The 15,205-nt window shown below is 41.1% G+C and overlaps 3 protein-coding genes across 3 annotated transcripts in view; 2 read left to right on the top strand and 1 right to left on the bottom strand.

Annotated features, from left to right (window-relative positions):
• The window catches only part of BCO1 (beta-carotene oxygenase 1), a 60,674-nt gene extending 54,316 nt beyond the window's left edge, over window positions 1-6,358 (bottom strand). The window contains exon 1 of the mRNA XM_082769913.1: window positions 6,279-6,358. The gene's annotated coding sequence lies outside the window, so the exon portion shown is untranslated. The remainder of the gene's footprint in view (window positions 1-6,278) is intronic.
• The window catches only part of LOC309882801 (polycystin-1-like protein 2), a gene marked incomplete at its 5' end in the record, with an annotated part of 38,591 nt that extends 30,972 nt beyond the window's left edge, over window positions 1-7,619 (top strand). Inside the window, 8 exons of the mRNA XM_082770210.1 lie at window positions 646-973; window positions 1,953-2,086; window positions 2,892-3,019; window positions 3,346-3,506; window positions 4,093-4,303; window positions 5,073-5,174; window positions 6,295-6,426; window positions 7,263-7,619. Coding sequence (XP_082626336.1) covers window positions 646-973; window positions 1,953-2,086; window positions 2,892-3,019; window positions 3,346-3,506; window positions 4,093-4,303; window positions 5,073-5,174; window positions 6,295-6,426; window positions 7,263-7,373 — 1,307 coding nt within the window. The 3' untranslated portion in view covers window positions 7,374-7,619. The remainder of the gene's footprint in view (window positions 1-645; window positions 974-1,952; window positions 2,087-2,891; window positions 3,020-3,345; window positions 3,507-4,092; window positions 4,304-5,072; window positions 5,175-6,294; window positions 6,427-7,262) is intronic.
• A 253-nt stretch (window positions 7,620-7,872) lies between these two features.
• Window positions 7,873-15,036, top strand: GCSH (glycine cleavage system protein H). Its single transcript, XM_082769748.1, has 5 exons — window positions 7,873-8,029; window positions 11,249-11,328; window positions 12,573-12,636; window positions 14,199-14,330; window positions 14,907-15,036. Exons 1-5 carry the CDS (start codon window positions 7,915-7,917, stop codon window positions 15,002-15,004), a joined length of 489 nt encoding a protein of 162 aa, XP_082625874.1. The 5' UTR covers window positions 7,873-7,914; the 3' UTR covers window positions 15,005-15,036.
• Window positions 15,037-15,205: the final 169 nt, after the last annotated feature.

Here is a 15,205-nt window from a genome sequence, read left to right as displayed (position 1 = left end):
TTTTGCACTGCAATTTTCCATTTTTCATATTTTGCATTACTCATCTCAGGTACTCAGAGATATGCCTCACAGCTTTGCACAAGCTTCTTCCCACAATTAAAAAACCACAACAGAACGACAGATAGATGGCACTAGCAAGCTTTTCCTCGGGAGCGCTGTGTCTGCATGATGGCTCAGGTCAATGGGAAGGACAATGAGGTGCTATCAGCACGTTTCTATCTAGCCTTATCTAGCAACAGATGAGAGCCATGTTCCAGCTCCCATCTCAGAGTAACTATGAAAATACATTGGCAGAGCTGCTGCCTGGACAGGATGGGCAGCAGCCAAGTGTGGGCAAGGAGCAGTGCACACAGCTACTTTGCTGTGTGCCTCCAGGCAGGCTGCTCTTCTGCTGGCCTCTCTTTCCTTCTCTATAAAATGTAGACAGCTAATGATGCTAAACTCTGTTATCCGTGGATGTTATCTAAGGATTGAGTTAAAATCAACACAAGGACTTAATTTTCAGGACTGTTTCGCTTACAGTGTTTTTTGAAAAGGAATCTGTAGCAAAATATTAATGTATCAGTGACTCATAAATTAAATGAAGCGGTATTATCAGTGCTTCTGTCATATTGCCAGCGCTGCTCTTTTCCCTCTCCCGTTCAGGATTCATCACAGACGGCAACTCCAAGCTGGTGGGTAGTGCTCGAATCCGCCAAGTACGAGTGAAAGGAGACACCTGCCCTCTTTCTCCCAAACTCCAGAGTGTGATTTGGGAATGCCACGCTCCGTACTCCCTACAGACAGAAGACACATCGGACTACGGGGAGCACTGGAACACTTCGGTCTCTGCTAACTCCTCTGATTTGAGCTCAGCATGGCAGTACCAGAGTCAGTCCGAGCTGAGAGGTCAGCCTGTCTGGGGCAAACTTGCTGTCTACAGGGGAGGGGGATACGTGATTCACCTGGGAACCGATCCTGATAATGCCTCCAGGTACCACCTGCTAAATTATTACTGAATCCTCTGTTTAGGATTCATCTCAGATTCCATCCTGAAGTTTGCTGGTGTGGATTATGCTGAATAGTGTAGGTTTGACTGTGCTGCCTTCAGTGTAATTTATATTCTTGTCATATTTCTCCATGTTAGGTAACAACCAGGATCACAAATTATAATCTGTTTATCCTAACTTACACACACAGATTCCAGATTTACATAGCTGTGGAAATACATGATGTTGAAAAACTAGAAAAACAATCCCATCAATGTAGTGCTAATCCATCATTGCATCTAGGCTGGCCTTTAACTTCTTAAATACTGCATTTTCTAAGGGTATGTCAAAGATTGTGAGAAAATAATTTAGCCTAAATCTTTTTATGTTAGTGTTCTGTTATCTCGTTATAAGCCTCTGCTTGTTTTCCTATCACCGTAAGATCTGTGAAGCTCCTTCATCTCTCTGGTGTTTACACTCTCCTGATCCTTACAGACAATTGAATTTTTACCTAGAGGGGGGAGAATTAGTGCAACGTGTGTGAATATGAATAGGAACAGGGAATATTTTTAAAAGTGAAATAATGGGAAATGAGGCCTTTAAATACAGGCCTTGGCAGAATTTGGCAGACAGGAGACATGAGATAAATAAGCAGGAAGTTGTACCCGCAGGGGTGGAGTTCCAAACATCTTATCTCTTACAAGTTATCAGAGATACCTGTGTTTGTACAGGAACTCCTGTGAGGTAAGGGACCTGAGGCATCTCAGGTTTAGCACTGGCCAGCTTCTGGTACCTGATTCTCCAGAGGAGCCAAAAAGAAACTTATCACCTGGAGTAAAGATCCCCTATCTCCAGACTCAACAGGACAGATTTCCTCCCAGACATCTTAGCTCTGGTTTGCTCTTTCTCTATGAAAATGAGAAAACTCCTGTTCTCCATGTGATACCGTGTGCGTTAGATCACTGTCTATAAATTTTTTGGCAGAATTCTCCAGTACCTTTTCAACAATGTCTGGCTGGACACCTTCACAAGAGCAGTGTTTGTTGAATTTACAGTCTACAATGCCAATGTGAACCTGTTCTGCATTATAAGCCTGATGTTTGAAACCAATGCTTTAGGTGAGAACCTTTTAAGTTACCTAGCTCTCAAGACAGCAAGCAATATATCTACAGACTGCATATTTATGTACTGACAGTGCTTACTTAGTTCTTGATTTAGTCAAGTAAACAGAAGATTTCAATAAATCTCCTCATAGCAAAATCAATGCAAAGAATTACAAACCATTTAGGAATAAATGTAAGTGTAGTACTTGCTGAGCACCACAGTCATACAGACCATAATGGCATGTATCATCTTTGCTCATGCTTGTTCATCTGCTGATGAAGAAAACACACTACTGGCACTTAGTCTAGAATTAAACAACAGGAACAAGAAAAAATATGTTTCCGAATCATTTAAGTTGATCAATACAATACTAAGACAAAAAGTGCAAATAACAGAATCTCTATTATGCTGTTACAGAAGACATAAAATACAGCCATGTAATCATAATGCTTAAACTGGATACAACAGTGAAACTAGATTCTGGTCTGAATACCGTACAAAAACATTTGATCTGAGCAGTAGCCTCCCTCAGGTTTGTCCCAGCACTGGAAAACGCCCAAGTCAAACCACAAAACTGAGTTCATTTTCTTTTTAGAATAAGATTTAGATTTATATCTCCATGCCCTTCTGTTACATTTTTCAAATGTAGTCTAATCCAAACCACATGTAGTCAAGTCTAAATCTCAGTTTGATAGTTGGATTCAGACTCACATTGACATGAATGTGAGTATGGAGGTCTTTTTAGTGAACTTAATTGTTTGAATGAAATCAGAAAACTGTAATTACTATAGCACTGAGGTGAGCATTGTTATTTTTTAGGGGCCTTCTTCACAAGTGCAGAGCTGCAAAGTGTCCGTCTCTACCCATACACCAACAGCCTCCACATCTTTGTTGTTGCAGCAGAAGTCATTTATTTCCTCTTTATTGTGTACTACATGATAGTACAGGTGAGATGCAATGGAAAATTCTCTTGACAGCATCACCTGGCATTGATTTCATTTGCAAAGACTTTAGGACTGTACTTGACTTCAGTAGTGCTGCTGCTGGCTTGCACCAATGGAAGACTGAATCGGATACTCTATTAAATAATGGGAATGTGACATTTTATTTGGCTGGAATGCTTCTTTTGAGAAGACAGTGTGAAATTAGTGCAAGATGTAGTTTCACTGATGTGCACTAGCCTGCTTTATTGTGGAGGGCACAGCCCTAACCTTTAGAAGTGTATTAGATGATATAGAGTCAGGCTGAAACAGTCAAACTCCTGTTTCCACAGGGAAAATTGATGAAGACTCTGAAATGGAGATACTTCCACAGCAAGTGGAATCTCCTGGAGATGGCCATTATATTGATTAGCTGGAGTGCCCTGTCAGTGTTTGTGAAGCGGACAATCCTTGGGACCCGAGACATCAGCTACTACCAGGAGCACAAAGAGGAGTAAGCACTAATGGTAGCAGCTACTAAGCTAGCTCCTAGCTCCCTACCTGCAGCGCCCTCTTCTGAATCAACAAACCCTGCTGCTACAGGACATCCAGCCAGCTAGTGCATAGGTTATCTGCTGTGAAGAAGCATTGGGTAGAGGACAGTAATGGCTTATTTTATACAGAATGGAAAATAATAACATTTGCTAAAAACTGGTCTAGCATAGCACCAGTAACCCCATCCCCTTCAACATTCACATGCTCCTTTCTGAGCCAGAAATTTGATAGCAAGTTTGTACCAGCTACCTTTAACCTATGACTTCCTAAAAATGAGCAGTTTGTGGGTTACAGCCTGGAGCCTCTATCAGTTTTAGCTAATGCTCTTAAAAATAATAATAATAAAAAATAAATAAAAAACATACTATCCTATGCAACTGATCCTTTTGTGTGCACGCAGCAGGAAGCTCAGACAGGAACTCAAGCAAAAACTCAGCTTAGTTCTCCACTGAAAATTAGTTCAGAGTGAGTGGCTTTTCCTGATTTTACGTATTTAAAGGCTCCTGTGTGCATGGTCTAATACTTCTTTTCTTTATTTCTAACAGCTGCGTAAGCTTTAATGAAACAGCAAGAGCTGATGCAGTTCTTGGCTACCTGATTGCTTTCCTAGTGCTCCTCTCCACAGTGAAACTGTGGCATCTGCTGCGGCTCAACCCTAAACTAAACATGATCACTTCGACTCTACGGAGGGCTTGGGGTGACATCTCTGGATTCATCACTGTTATCGCAATCATGTTCCTCGCCTATTCCATCGCTGTGAGTGTGACTGTGGGTTCTGTTGTCCCCAGTCTGCATCTAGGTATTGCCAGGTTAAATCAATTATTTCTGAATGGTGACAGTGACGCGGCTTTGAAATGTAAAACTGAATAAAGCTGCCTATCTAAATCTTAGGGTAGAAGCCTGGAGCCTGATTCTTTGCATAAGTGAAAGAAGTGACAATATCCACTTGCCTGTTTCTTTGCAAACTGAATTTTAGTACAAAAATGGAACACTGGAACAAAAAAAAAAAATAAAAAAAATTCTCTGTGTGCAAGGGGAGTAACAGAGCAAAGTACAGGAAAAATCATTTTCTGGATAAAGCTCAAACTGGGGAGGGTACACAGAGTGCCATTTGCTGTTTGTCTGCTCTTTAGGTGGGAAATAATTATTTTTCTGATTATTTTCCTTTATTTGAGGAATAATCATTATTATGCAAACAAAATGTTCTTTTAATTCTAATGAGATCAGCGAATTATTGGACCACAATTATGTATGTGCATTTACTGTTTTATTTGAAATGTTTTGTGTAAAATTTCTGGCAGAGGGCCATGGGAAATTTGGCATACCTCAATTGCTAAACCACTGAAAAGCTTAAGTGAAAACCATCTGGGCCAAAGGAAAAATGTAATGTGAAAGGCAGTCCTGTAACAAACAGGACCTGAGGCAGCTTCATCCTGCCCAATTTCTCATCATCATAGCATTCATTAGCTGATCTTGCAGCATGCGCTCTGATTGTAATGTAAGATGTGCCTTGTTTCCTCTGCAGACAAACCTGATATTTGGCTGGAAGCTCTACTCTTACAAAACTCTCTTTGATTCAGCAGAGACCATGGTCAGTCTTCAGCTGGGAATCTTCAACTATGAGGAGGTACCCCCTCTGATTTGGAGAAGTTTATTGCTGTGCAATTAGCGTCTCAGCTATCAAACGTGCTTTGAACCAGCAAACAGAAGGATTTTCAGCTAGTGCTAGACATGAATCTAATTTTGCAAGCGCCACAGCCTCCTAAAGCAGCCACATTTACTCATTAAATTAAGAGTGAAATACATCTTACATCCCATTCTGAATGTCAGTAGATTCATAGTGAACATTTCATTGAGCAAGCTGCTTACATTTTAACTAGATATGTTACTTATTGACTACAGGAAAACTTTTGAGATAGTTTTCTTAGAAAGCTACAGAAGGAAATGTCAGCGATGCCCTTGCATTTGTTCTGAACACATACCTACCAGCTTCTCAAGAAAGGCAAAGCCTACCACAAGCAAACTTTGTTGCATATATTTTTATTATTCCTGACTTTCTCATTAAGTTCTTTCAAATATTACAGTATCCTCAGAATGACTCTGTGGGTTAAGCTCAGACATCTGACTGTGAGGTCCATGGTGGATGTTTTTAGACCATGAATCCAAGAGGGTATGGGTAGCTTTGAAGATCAGTAACTGGGCATAATGTTTTCAGCTCTACATCTCACCCAAGTTGTTAATCACACAAAATATATTCCTATGTTATAGCTTACATCAAAATGAGGTTTTTGAATTTCTATACAACCCTTATTTGATATATGTTCATGACAGTCTGACTGGGCTTCTGTGTAAAGATGCTGCTAAATAAAAACACAGAGAAACACACATAGTTTATCTATGCTTTGCTAGCTAGGTCATGATGGAGCTTCAGCTGTTATTTGGATAAACAAATCTCCACACTTGTCAAGTTTCAAATCACATGAAACTTTCATACCATTACAATCAAATGCAAACTTAAAAAATTAAACAAATAAATTCCCATATTCACATATAATGTATATAAAATATCCCATTATCTTTGTACTATATTGTATCAAAGTACAAAAGTGACTAAAGGAGAAAATGTATTTTTTTATATATAACGTATATACAATGATTTTCAAAGAGATAAACCGCTGCGTTAACTGCTTATATGTATTCTCTTTTTAAAAACCAAAATGTGATGTCTCACCTTATTAATACTACAGATCTTGGACTACAATCCAATTTTAGGCTCCTTCTTGATCGGATCCTGCATCATTTTCATGACGTTTGTGGTGCTGAATCTCTTCATTTCAGTGATTCTGGTTGCTTTCAGTGAGGAGCAGAAGCACTACCAGGTGTGTTCATCAAGCTCTTCTGCTGTTATTTAACATTTATCGTGTAGTGCTTACTCACAATTTAGGTATTCCACCACCTGATACCCATGTAAACTCAGTCCTACATTTAAGAAGTCAACATTTACTCATAAAGTACGCTTCAGATTTTCCAGAATTACACCATCCATTCCTGTTCAGGCGAGTCTCTGTTCAGATTTAGTATAAGATCCGTAGCCTTCTGTTCACATATTAAACCCAGTAATGAAGTTTTAGACTTCTGTCCCAGCTCCACTGAAATCAGTACCAAAACAGCTACTGACCTGACCAAGACTTTACAGAGCCCATTAGCAATGTCACTGAGTGCCTGATCTTTTGAGATTTTTTGGTAGCATGGTGTGAAATCCAGGCGAGTACTACAGTACTGTCCAAAATTCCTCTATATTGTATATAAATTCAGTGGAGAAGAAAAAAGTGTGGTTAACAGAAACAAGATCTATTTAGTTTTTCTCATTTACTTCATCTAGAAATAGTGGGTGGCCAGACACGCATACCAGTAGCTGCGTGGTAGCCAGGTACTGAACTCCAGGCTCCAGTAAGCAAGATCTCCATCGGCTTTGACAGAGCCAAAGTTCCTTCTGTAATGCAGACACCCTCAGGCTACCTGGGATGTTTGTCTTTGATAAAATATGTTTGCACGATGCTTTGCTTCGGCAGTTATTTGTGCTCTGTTTAAAGTGAGAATTGAGTTATTTGGCATCAAGTAGTTTTTCTCTTGCAGTTTTCTCTAGCTTTAGCAGAGGCTGTATTTGATTCTAGTCTGCCCATCCTAGTAACTTTATTTCTTGTCATTATTTCAGGCTTCAGAAGAGGAGGAGATCGTGGATCTAATGGTAACGAAACTTTTCAGTTTCTTCGGGATTAAATGCAAGAAGGAGGAAAAGCCTGCCAGCAATGATCAACTGAAGTAATCTGTCAGCAATTCACCGATAACCATAATGAAGAGCTGCTTTGTTTGTGGGCAAGCGGTTTTACTTTTTAACTATCAGCTGCAGCGGCTAGACGTAGGTCATCGCGCTTCTGACTGGAACGCCGTAGCCTCCAACACAAACTGTTGTCGACTGATATTGTAACAAAGTGTTAGAAGTTGTGTGAAACGTAAGATAAAGCATCCTATGCGTACTCACAGCGGGCCTGGCACCTGTATTTAATAAACACCGACTGTTTGTTGCACCGCTGCCTCAAACCGCTCACTTTTTGTCAAGCGCGCAGCCCCGGCAGATGGCGACCAGGTCACCCCCTACTTCCCCAGGGAGGCAGCGGCCACTGGGGCTTTACCGCACATCCCTGGAGCTTCCCTGCCTCCCTCCCTCAGCTAAGATCCCGAGGCAGCCCCGTTGCCCACCCCAAGCGCTGAGCCGTGAGGGAGCCGTGAGGAAATGGCGGCCCCGCCCGCCGCCGTGAGGCGGGAGCTCGGCGCGGCACCGCCCCGCCTGAGGGCGCCGCGCAAAGATGGCGTGGCTGGCGGTGCGGCGGCTCGGGCCGGCCCTGGCGCCCCGCTGCCCTCGCCTCACGCTGCGGCCGCCCGCGGCGCGGAGCCTGGCCACCAGCTCGCTGGCGCTGTCCGGTGAGTGGCGAGAGGGAGCTGGCGGTAGAGGCCGTCGGGCTGGGCGGGCGGCTCCGGGGGGTTTTTAGGGCCGCCCGCTGCCCCTTGTCCCTTCCCCCGGGGCTGCGGAGCGGGGGCGCCGCCGGTGTGGGGCTGCCCCGGGGGTCCCGGTGCGGGTGGGACGTGCCGGGGGCTGCTCGCTCGCTGCACCTGCTTGAGGCGGGGGCTGAGGGCTGGGGGAAGCCGTCTGCCCCGGGCATGGTGTGGGGCATACATGGTAGCCTGCTGCTGGCTCTGCTGCTGTGCCCCGCAAGATGGCTGGAGCCCACAGGGGCTGGGGGCAGCTGCGGGTGTGTGACAGCAAAAGGTTTCTGGTGCTGCTCTGGTTCCTTGCCCTGCAAGGGGTTAGGGGACAGCTGCTGCTCTGCCTGGGTTCTTGAAGCACAGGTTTCTGGTGCTGCTCCAATTCCTTGCCCCACAGGGAGCAGGTTTGGTGCCCTTAGCTGGCAGGGAGCCGGGCGAGCTCCTCGCCGTGCCGCAGTCCTGCAGTGGCTTCATCCCCTCCTGGCCCAGCTGGGGGCTTTGCGGAGCGGGCAGCAGGCCTGGCGAAGGCGCTCCTTGATGTGGCACACTGGAGCATCCAAACGGCACCAGCAGCAAAAGGAAGAAGGGGCAAAAAAGGCATGGGCAGGGAGGACAGGGCTGCAGCAGCCCTGCGGTTAGACCAGTGCGGGCCGTCGGGAAATCTGAGCCAAATTTCAGGGCCTGGGGCCTGTGCATGCTGAAGAATTGGGATTGGCCTCACCAGTGCCCACACAGTGCGGCTGCGGGAGCATCACGGGGGGCTGTTGCCTGCTGCCCTTTTGCACATGGATTTACCTCATTGCTCCTGTCGAAACTGCCTTTGAATGGAAGTTTGCCACAGAAGTCTGAGCACAGACTGTGGGACTCTGGCAACAGAAGTGCAGAACCAGTAGGAGAACAGGAGAATAGGCTGCAGAAGCAATGACTGCCACTAAGAACGGGCCATAATTTCTCTTCTATATAGCCTTATAACCTAGCTGTTTAACTGCTGCCTACTCTAAGTGAAAGAAATAGCATTTATTAGTCATTATTTGCAAAGTAGACGAGACGAGCTAAGCTTTTTTCACTATTCCAGCTGTTTAATATACCTATTGCTTTCTATAGATATAACCTGAAGAAATAACATAAATTATGCTTTTGTTTTAGGCAGAGAGGAAAAATTTTGTATGCCTGTTTGTGGAGGTGTGAGTTTTCCTTCACTCTTCAGGTATATATTTATGAAATATTTAATAGAGGCAGGATAATCGAAACGAAGGCCTGAACTTAGAATGTGCTAGTTAAGCTGAAACTGAAGTCATGTTGAAATGAATGAAGCTAGAGTAAATTTAGCTCCTCTTCCGAAAAAGAATACTCACAGAAGAGATTTGGCATGCTTTTGACATCTCTTGTCCGTTATTTTGATTTATTTAATGTGCTGATGGCATAAGCTCAAAGTTCAGTTTTTGAGATTACTTATTAACTCTTTCTAATTTGACCTGGACTTTATTTGCAGGGGCTTTTGCTACGTGATTAGAATTTTTCATTTTTCTTTTTTTTTTTTTTTTAATGTCCTATGAGAAACATATGTGTTCTTCTAGCTGTTGAAAACATTTTACTGCTTTGTTTCAAATTGATCATGGGTGTCTGCTTTTTTTTTTTTTTTTCTTTAATCTTGCCTTGTACACAAATCTTATACAGTATTTTTGTCCTATATAGAAGGATCCTGGCTGGTTTCTTCATGTCATTTATAACATTTCATGTTCAGCTTGTGCTTGAGGTTCTGCATTTTTCTCTGTTCTCATGGTTCATTGCTCATTTCCAATGAAATCCCTATTACCCATGGGTAAATGTATTGACCTAAATTGATTTGAAAGACATTTAGTTTCTTTCATTCATTAGAACATGTCCTGAGACATTAATGCAGATACAAATAATGCTAGCTGAAATTGTAGCTTTTTTTTTTTTTTTTTTTTTTAGTGGTATTGAATGGAAAAATCCTTATCTTTGCTTATCTTTTTACTCAAAGAACTTTGTTTGCTGTACTTACAAAAAAGCACGTTGTGCCACCACCGTCAATATAAACGCATATCAATCTTGAGCCATCCTAAAAAACAAACCATTTTCTCACTACAAGTGAAACAGCTTGAAACATTACTGACTTAGATTAAGGATTTTATCAGATCTAAATAAAACTGCTTTCCTTCATGTGCAGGCTTAGAAAAGAAACGAGGCTTTGTGGAAGCTGAATTTCTTTAGGGGTTACAAGGAGGTCAAGCTAGAAGAAAGGCCCAAGAAGAGAATTTTGGACTCAGAGGGCAGGTCCAGCTGCACCGCTCAGGCACTAATCTAACAGGAGCTCTGTTTAAGAAGTTATCTTCTTCAACTTCTGGAACATCCCCTGTGCGATTGGACAGGTGCTATAAGTGGACATTAAAGAGAAAGGAAAGAAAAAATATCTGGGGAAAGTCTGAGGAAAAGGATGATGCAGGCTGAAAGCATTCTCAGAATAAGAACTATTAGGAAGAAAAATAACTTTCAATTACTACTTTTGAAGATTTTCCATATGTCTTTATAAAAAGAACTGGCTCTAGCAAAAGTTATTATGAGCAGCCCTTAATCTAACAGATCTAAAATATATCCAGAATTGTAAGATTGCTGTGAGGAGATTTAACAGGGTCTTAAACATGCATATTTAAAACTATTCAGAATAACTTCTGTGTTGTTCTAATAGTAAAAACAGCAAATTCTCTGAAGTAACAGTTATCTGTTTGAATGGCTGTATTAATTTGACCTGTACTAATTGTACTTAATGTTCCCACAGATCTGTGTGAAATTACATAGGAGAAATAGACTGGAGAGGAAGGGAATCAGCCACTTAAACTTTGCAAGGTTAAAATGTAAAGGTTAAACTTAAAGGTTGCAACTTCATTTCAGCTGGCGGCTCTAAGCACATTGAGTGAGATGCTGTAATGCTGACACTGTTTCTACCATGTCTTTTACACTGGCCTTTTCAGGAGTAATAAAGTTGTTGGCAGAAATAAGCACTAACTATGCTTGAGAAGACCCTAAGCTATCATAGAATAGCGTAAGTGTGAGCAAAGTACACGTATATGCTATATGTATTTAAGCAAGCAGCGTGCCACTTATTTCTGAAATATCAAGTTTGTTTCATTTTAGCCCGCAAATTCACAGACAAGCACGAATGGATATCAGTTGAAAATGGCATTGGAACAGTAGGAATCAGCAATTTTGCACAGGTATCGATCACCCCCCTTTCTTTTCCTACCCAAGTGTGTAATATTTACTTACATACCTGCTCTTGCCCTTGCTCTTTGGATAGTTACTGTTTTTTTTATTGTTGTAATTGCATATGCTATACCCACAGAACGAGATTTTTGGACTTGGAGCTGTCACATTATTTGAAAAGTGAATGCTGCTTCAGCATTCTGATAAATTCTTAATCGCTGTAGATCAAGCCTATAGAGAGCTGAATGTGAGGAGAAACTTACTGGTTCAGCTGAATTTAAAAGCTCTTTTATTACTTCAGTTCTTAGGCCTTAGAAGTAAGCGACTCTGTTAAGAGGCTACCATGGACTTTTTAGGTCAAACTCCACTTGAACATGAATGTGGTGCAATTCTTTTGGCTAAAGAACAATTGTGAATTGAAGTATAACATGGCATATATTTCTCATTTTAAAATAGTGGGGATGGGAGGGATCCCTTTGGATTTTTTTTTTTGTTTTGCTTTGGTGCAAGTACTTGATTTGGAATAGTCACAGGCAAATTCAGGACAGAGATTTACTGTATGTGAAACTTCAAAAAATCTAGCATGAGAAGCTATCAGTGAATTGGAATTGGTGATTTTTAGGACAAACAGCATTTCCGGTCATGTTTTCTGCAAATAAGACCACTGCTCTGTAAGGTCCCTAGGCTTTTGTGAGGCAGGGCACATTGCTCGCTGTAGAGGCACAAGCCTGTTCCGGTTGAGCTGATTCTTATGGTGATAAGGCTCCTTATTCACTTGGTAAGGACAAACTGTATGCTTCCAGCTGTCTAGCTGTCCCTTTTCCTGGGGAGAAATCACTGCTTTTGCTTTCAAATTACACTGGAAGAAAATTCTTTGTGCTTTCTGCCAAAAGCCTAATTCCCTAAAATCACTGGCAACTTCATCCTTTAGAACTGTTGTTGTGCTAGCTGGCGTTGGGAAGATAAGCAGATGTTCTTTCTCGTTCTGCATGATGAAATCTGTATATAAGCCTTGTAACTCAACCTGAGGGCTTTTAACACTGTAATAGATAATTAATTAGGCATTTGGGTCACCTAACATTTTTTCAAGTGAAATGTTTAAAAAGACAAAGTGACAAATACACAATACTTAAATGATATCTGTGCTTAGAGAGAGAGATGACCTGTTTGCATTGGTTCTAGAGTTACTGTATCAGATCTCTGCTACCTGTAGTTTCCTTATCCTGTGCCTTGATGCATTTGTTTTTCTTTTAAGGAAGCACTAGGAGACGTTGTTTACTGTAGTCTTCCAGAAATTGGGACAAAATTGAGTAAAGATGGTAAGTTTTAGCTCTAGTTTCTAATAATATAATTATTCTACTCATCCCACTTTTCCTTTCCAAAGTCAAAATTTATCAAGTAATCTTTACATTCGTTAATATCATTACACATCTTCTGGATGCAAAATAAATTCAGGTATTTCTATGACTAGAGACAACAGTTTTCAGATGCTCATTGGCATACCACATGTGATAGTAGAAAGTATTTATTTTTAAAACTGTGAAGACCTTTACTTAAAAATCAACTATTTTAGCTATATTTTTTGTAATAATTCTGTCTATACTCTGCTTTTAAAACACAGGCTTTGATTTGGACTTGCTTGTGTTCAGGCTGGCTTATTTGTGATTTTGCAGTTGTGCATTTCATGAGTTACTTGTGAAACACTCAGATTTAACTGATAGCAAGCTCTAATTTTTCTGTGAATATACACAATAATTTATGCTTATCAGTAGTGTCACTAGCAACTTGCAAATTGTTACATTCTTAATCATTCAGTTTTCCAGGTTTCAGTGTTAAAGAGTGTTTCAGTGTTAAGAGCGAGCATTAACAGGTAGAAAGGAGAAGCCCATCCCTGCAGTGCACAGAGCACTGCCTCGCTAGTGTATGAAAAGGTTGTTGTTAACTACAGCGTTGAAGAAAAGTGTGAATTTACCAAGCTGAAGTAGCAGGCATTTATTTTGCCATCCTTCTTGTGTAACAGGTCAGTATCAAGCTGTTCAGGCCAAATCTGTTACATCACATTGAATGGTGAATGTTTGACAGAAGCTCTTTCTGTTTAGGGTTTTAATTAACAAACTTGTAGTTTTGATTTATCTGAAGGTATTTCATTTCCATTTACTTCTCTTTTTTGCCCATTCTGGCGTTATTCTAACTCCAAGTTTTCCCAGAACATGCTGTTCTCTTAGTCCCTGTGCTGATGCCTATCTGCTTTTCGGACAGCTCCATGTTCCTCTGGCCTCAGCCTTATTTGTTTATGGTTTAGAGCTACTCTGGCTAATGTTGCTCCAGGCACCGTTTCCATATGAAACAGAAAAAAAGGGAAGAGCAGCTGGGTGGTTCCAGTGTGGCACTTCTGAATACTAATGAGTGCTTTCCAGTGAGTGCAAGTGTACCATTTGATGTGGTTTCTGAAGAACAAGGCAAGCTCCTGAAATTGTGGCTATTGTGTAACCAAGCTATGCATAAAAAGGTCTAAATTGTAGATAGGCAGTTTATTTAGACATCTTGCAGCAATAGTGGGATGTAGTTCCTTCTAACTCTGCGTCATATCATGCTGTAGGGCTTTAGCCAGAGGATTAGCCAAACATAAGAAATTTCCACTCCTTTTGTAACAGCCAGCTAGCCAGTGTTACGCAAGTCCCCCACAATAACTGAGCAGCATAAACATCGAATTTAGTACTGCTGATCACTGTCGTGATGTTGGTGACTTCAACTTCTTTGATAGTTTTCCTTGCTCAACATAAAGGCCCTTTACTGCTAGGCCATCACTAGAATGTCTGAGTGAAACAAAATTGCTTTGTGTATTCCCATTAAAAGCATTAAATCGTGTTCTGTGTTTCAGATGAGTTTGGAGCTCTGGAAAGTGTGAAAGCTGCTAGTGAACTCTACTCTCCTCTCACAGGAGAAGTGACTGACATTAATGCTGCCCTTGCTGATAATCCAGGGCTCGTCAATAAATCTTGTTATCAAGATGGTAAGATGTCATGGTTTTTATCTTTCAATAAAGAATACCACCTGGATCCTGGCAGTGTTGATTGCTATCACAGATAGGTCTGTGGTTCCTAGTTCTTCCAGCTTAATGGTATGGAGGCTTAAAATGGAATATATTGAATGTAGTTTAAGCACAATAAAATTTATAGCATAAAAATTACTATTGTGGTCTTGTCTTGTGGGTAATTTGTTTGCAAGGTGTTCTTTTCAGACAGACTGGTTTCATTTAAATGTCTTTCCCTTGATTGCATTTCTTTCTTTTTGATCCTGACTTGTGATACTGGGTGGTCAGACTCTTTTACTCTTCCTAGACAGCCTCTCTTTAGCACCAGTGTCAGAGACAGTACCAAATTAGATAACTGATTTGACTTAAAAGGCCACTTCAGGCTGTTTGTTTTTAAAAGTATTGAAACACTGTTTTGCTGCACAGGAAGTCCTGTTGATTCTGTTACAGAGCTCTAATGCCTTGTAGGAGTATCTTTCTAAGGAAGTAACATGAATGAATCTTTCATTATAGGATATTAGCAACTGTTTTTTCTTTTAAATTTCCTAACTACAGGTTGGCTTATCAAGATGACTGTGGAAAACCCTGCTGAACTTGATGAACTGATGAATGAAGATGCCTATGAGAAATACATAAAATCCATCGAGGACTGAGCTGGAATAATCAAATAAACCCATACAAAATATTTCAACGTAGTTTGTCATCAATTAATGAAGTAGAGAATATCCAGTTTTGGCAGTCTGAGAAATACCACTTATGTTCACAGATGCAGACCATAAATAACGGCAGTGATAAAATGTTTAACATGTGCATACCTGCGAGGGATTTTTATTCTAGATTGTCTGATTTATGTA

This window comes from Aythya marila, assembly GCF_965140915.1.
Source record: "Aythya marila genome assembly, chromosome: 12".
In the NCBI taxonomy this organism is placed as follows: Eukaryota; Metazoa; Chordata; class Aves; order Anseriformes; family Anatidae; genus Aythya; species Aythya marila.
Note: the sequence above shows the minus strand (reverse complement) of the source record. Positions and strands in the feature narration are given on the sequence as shown.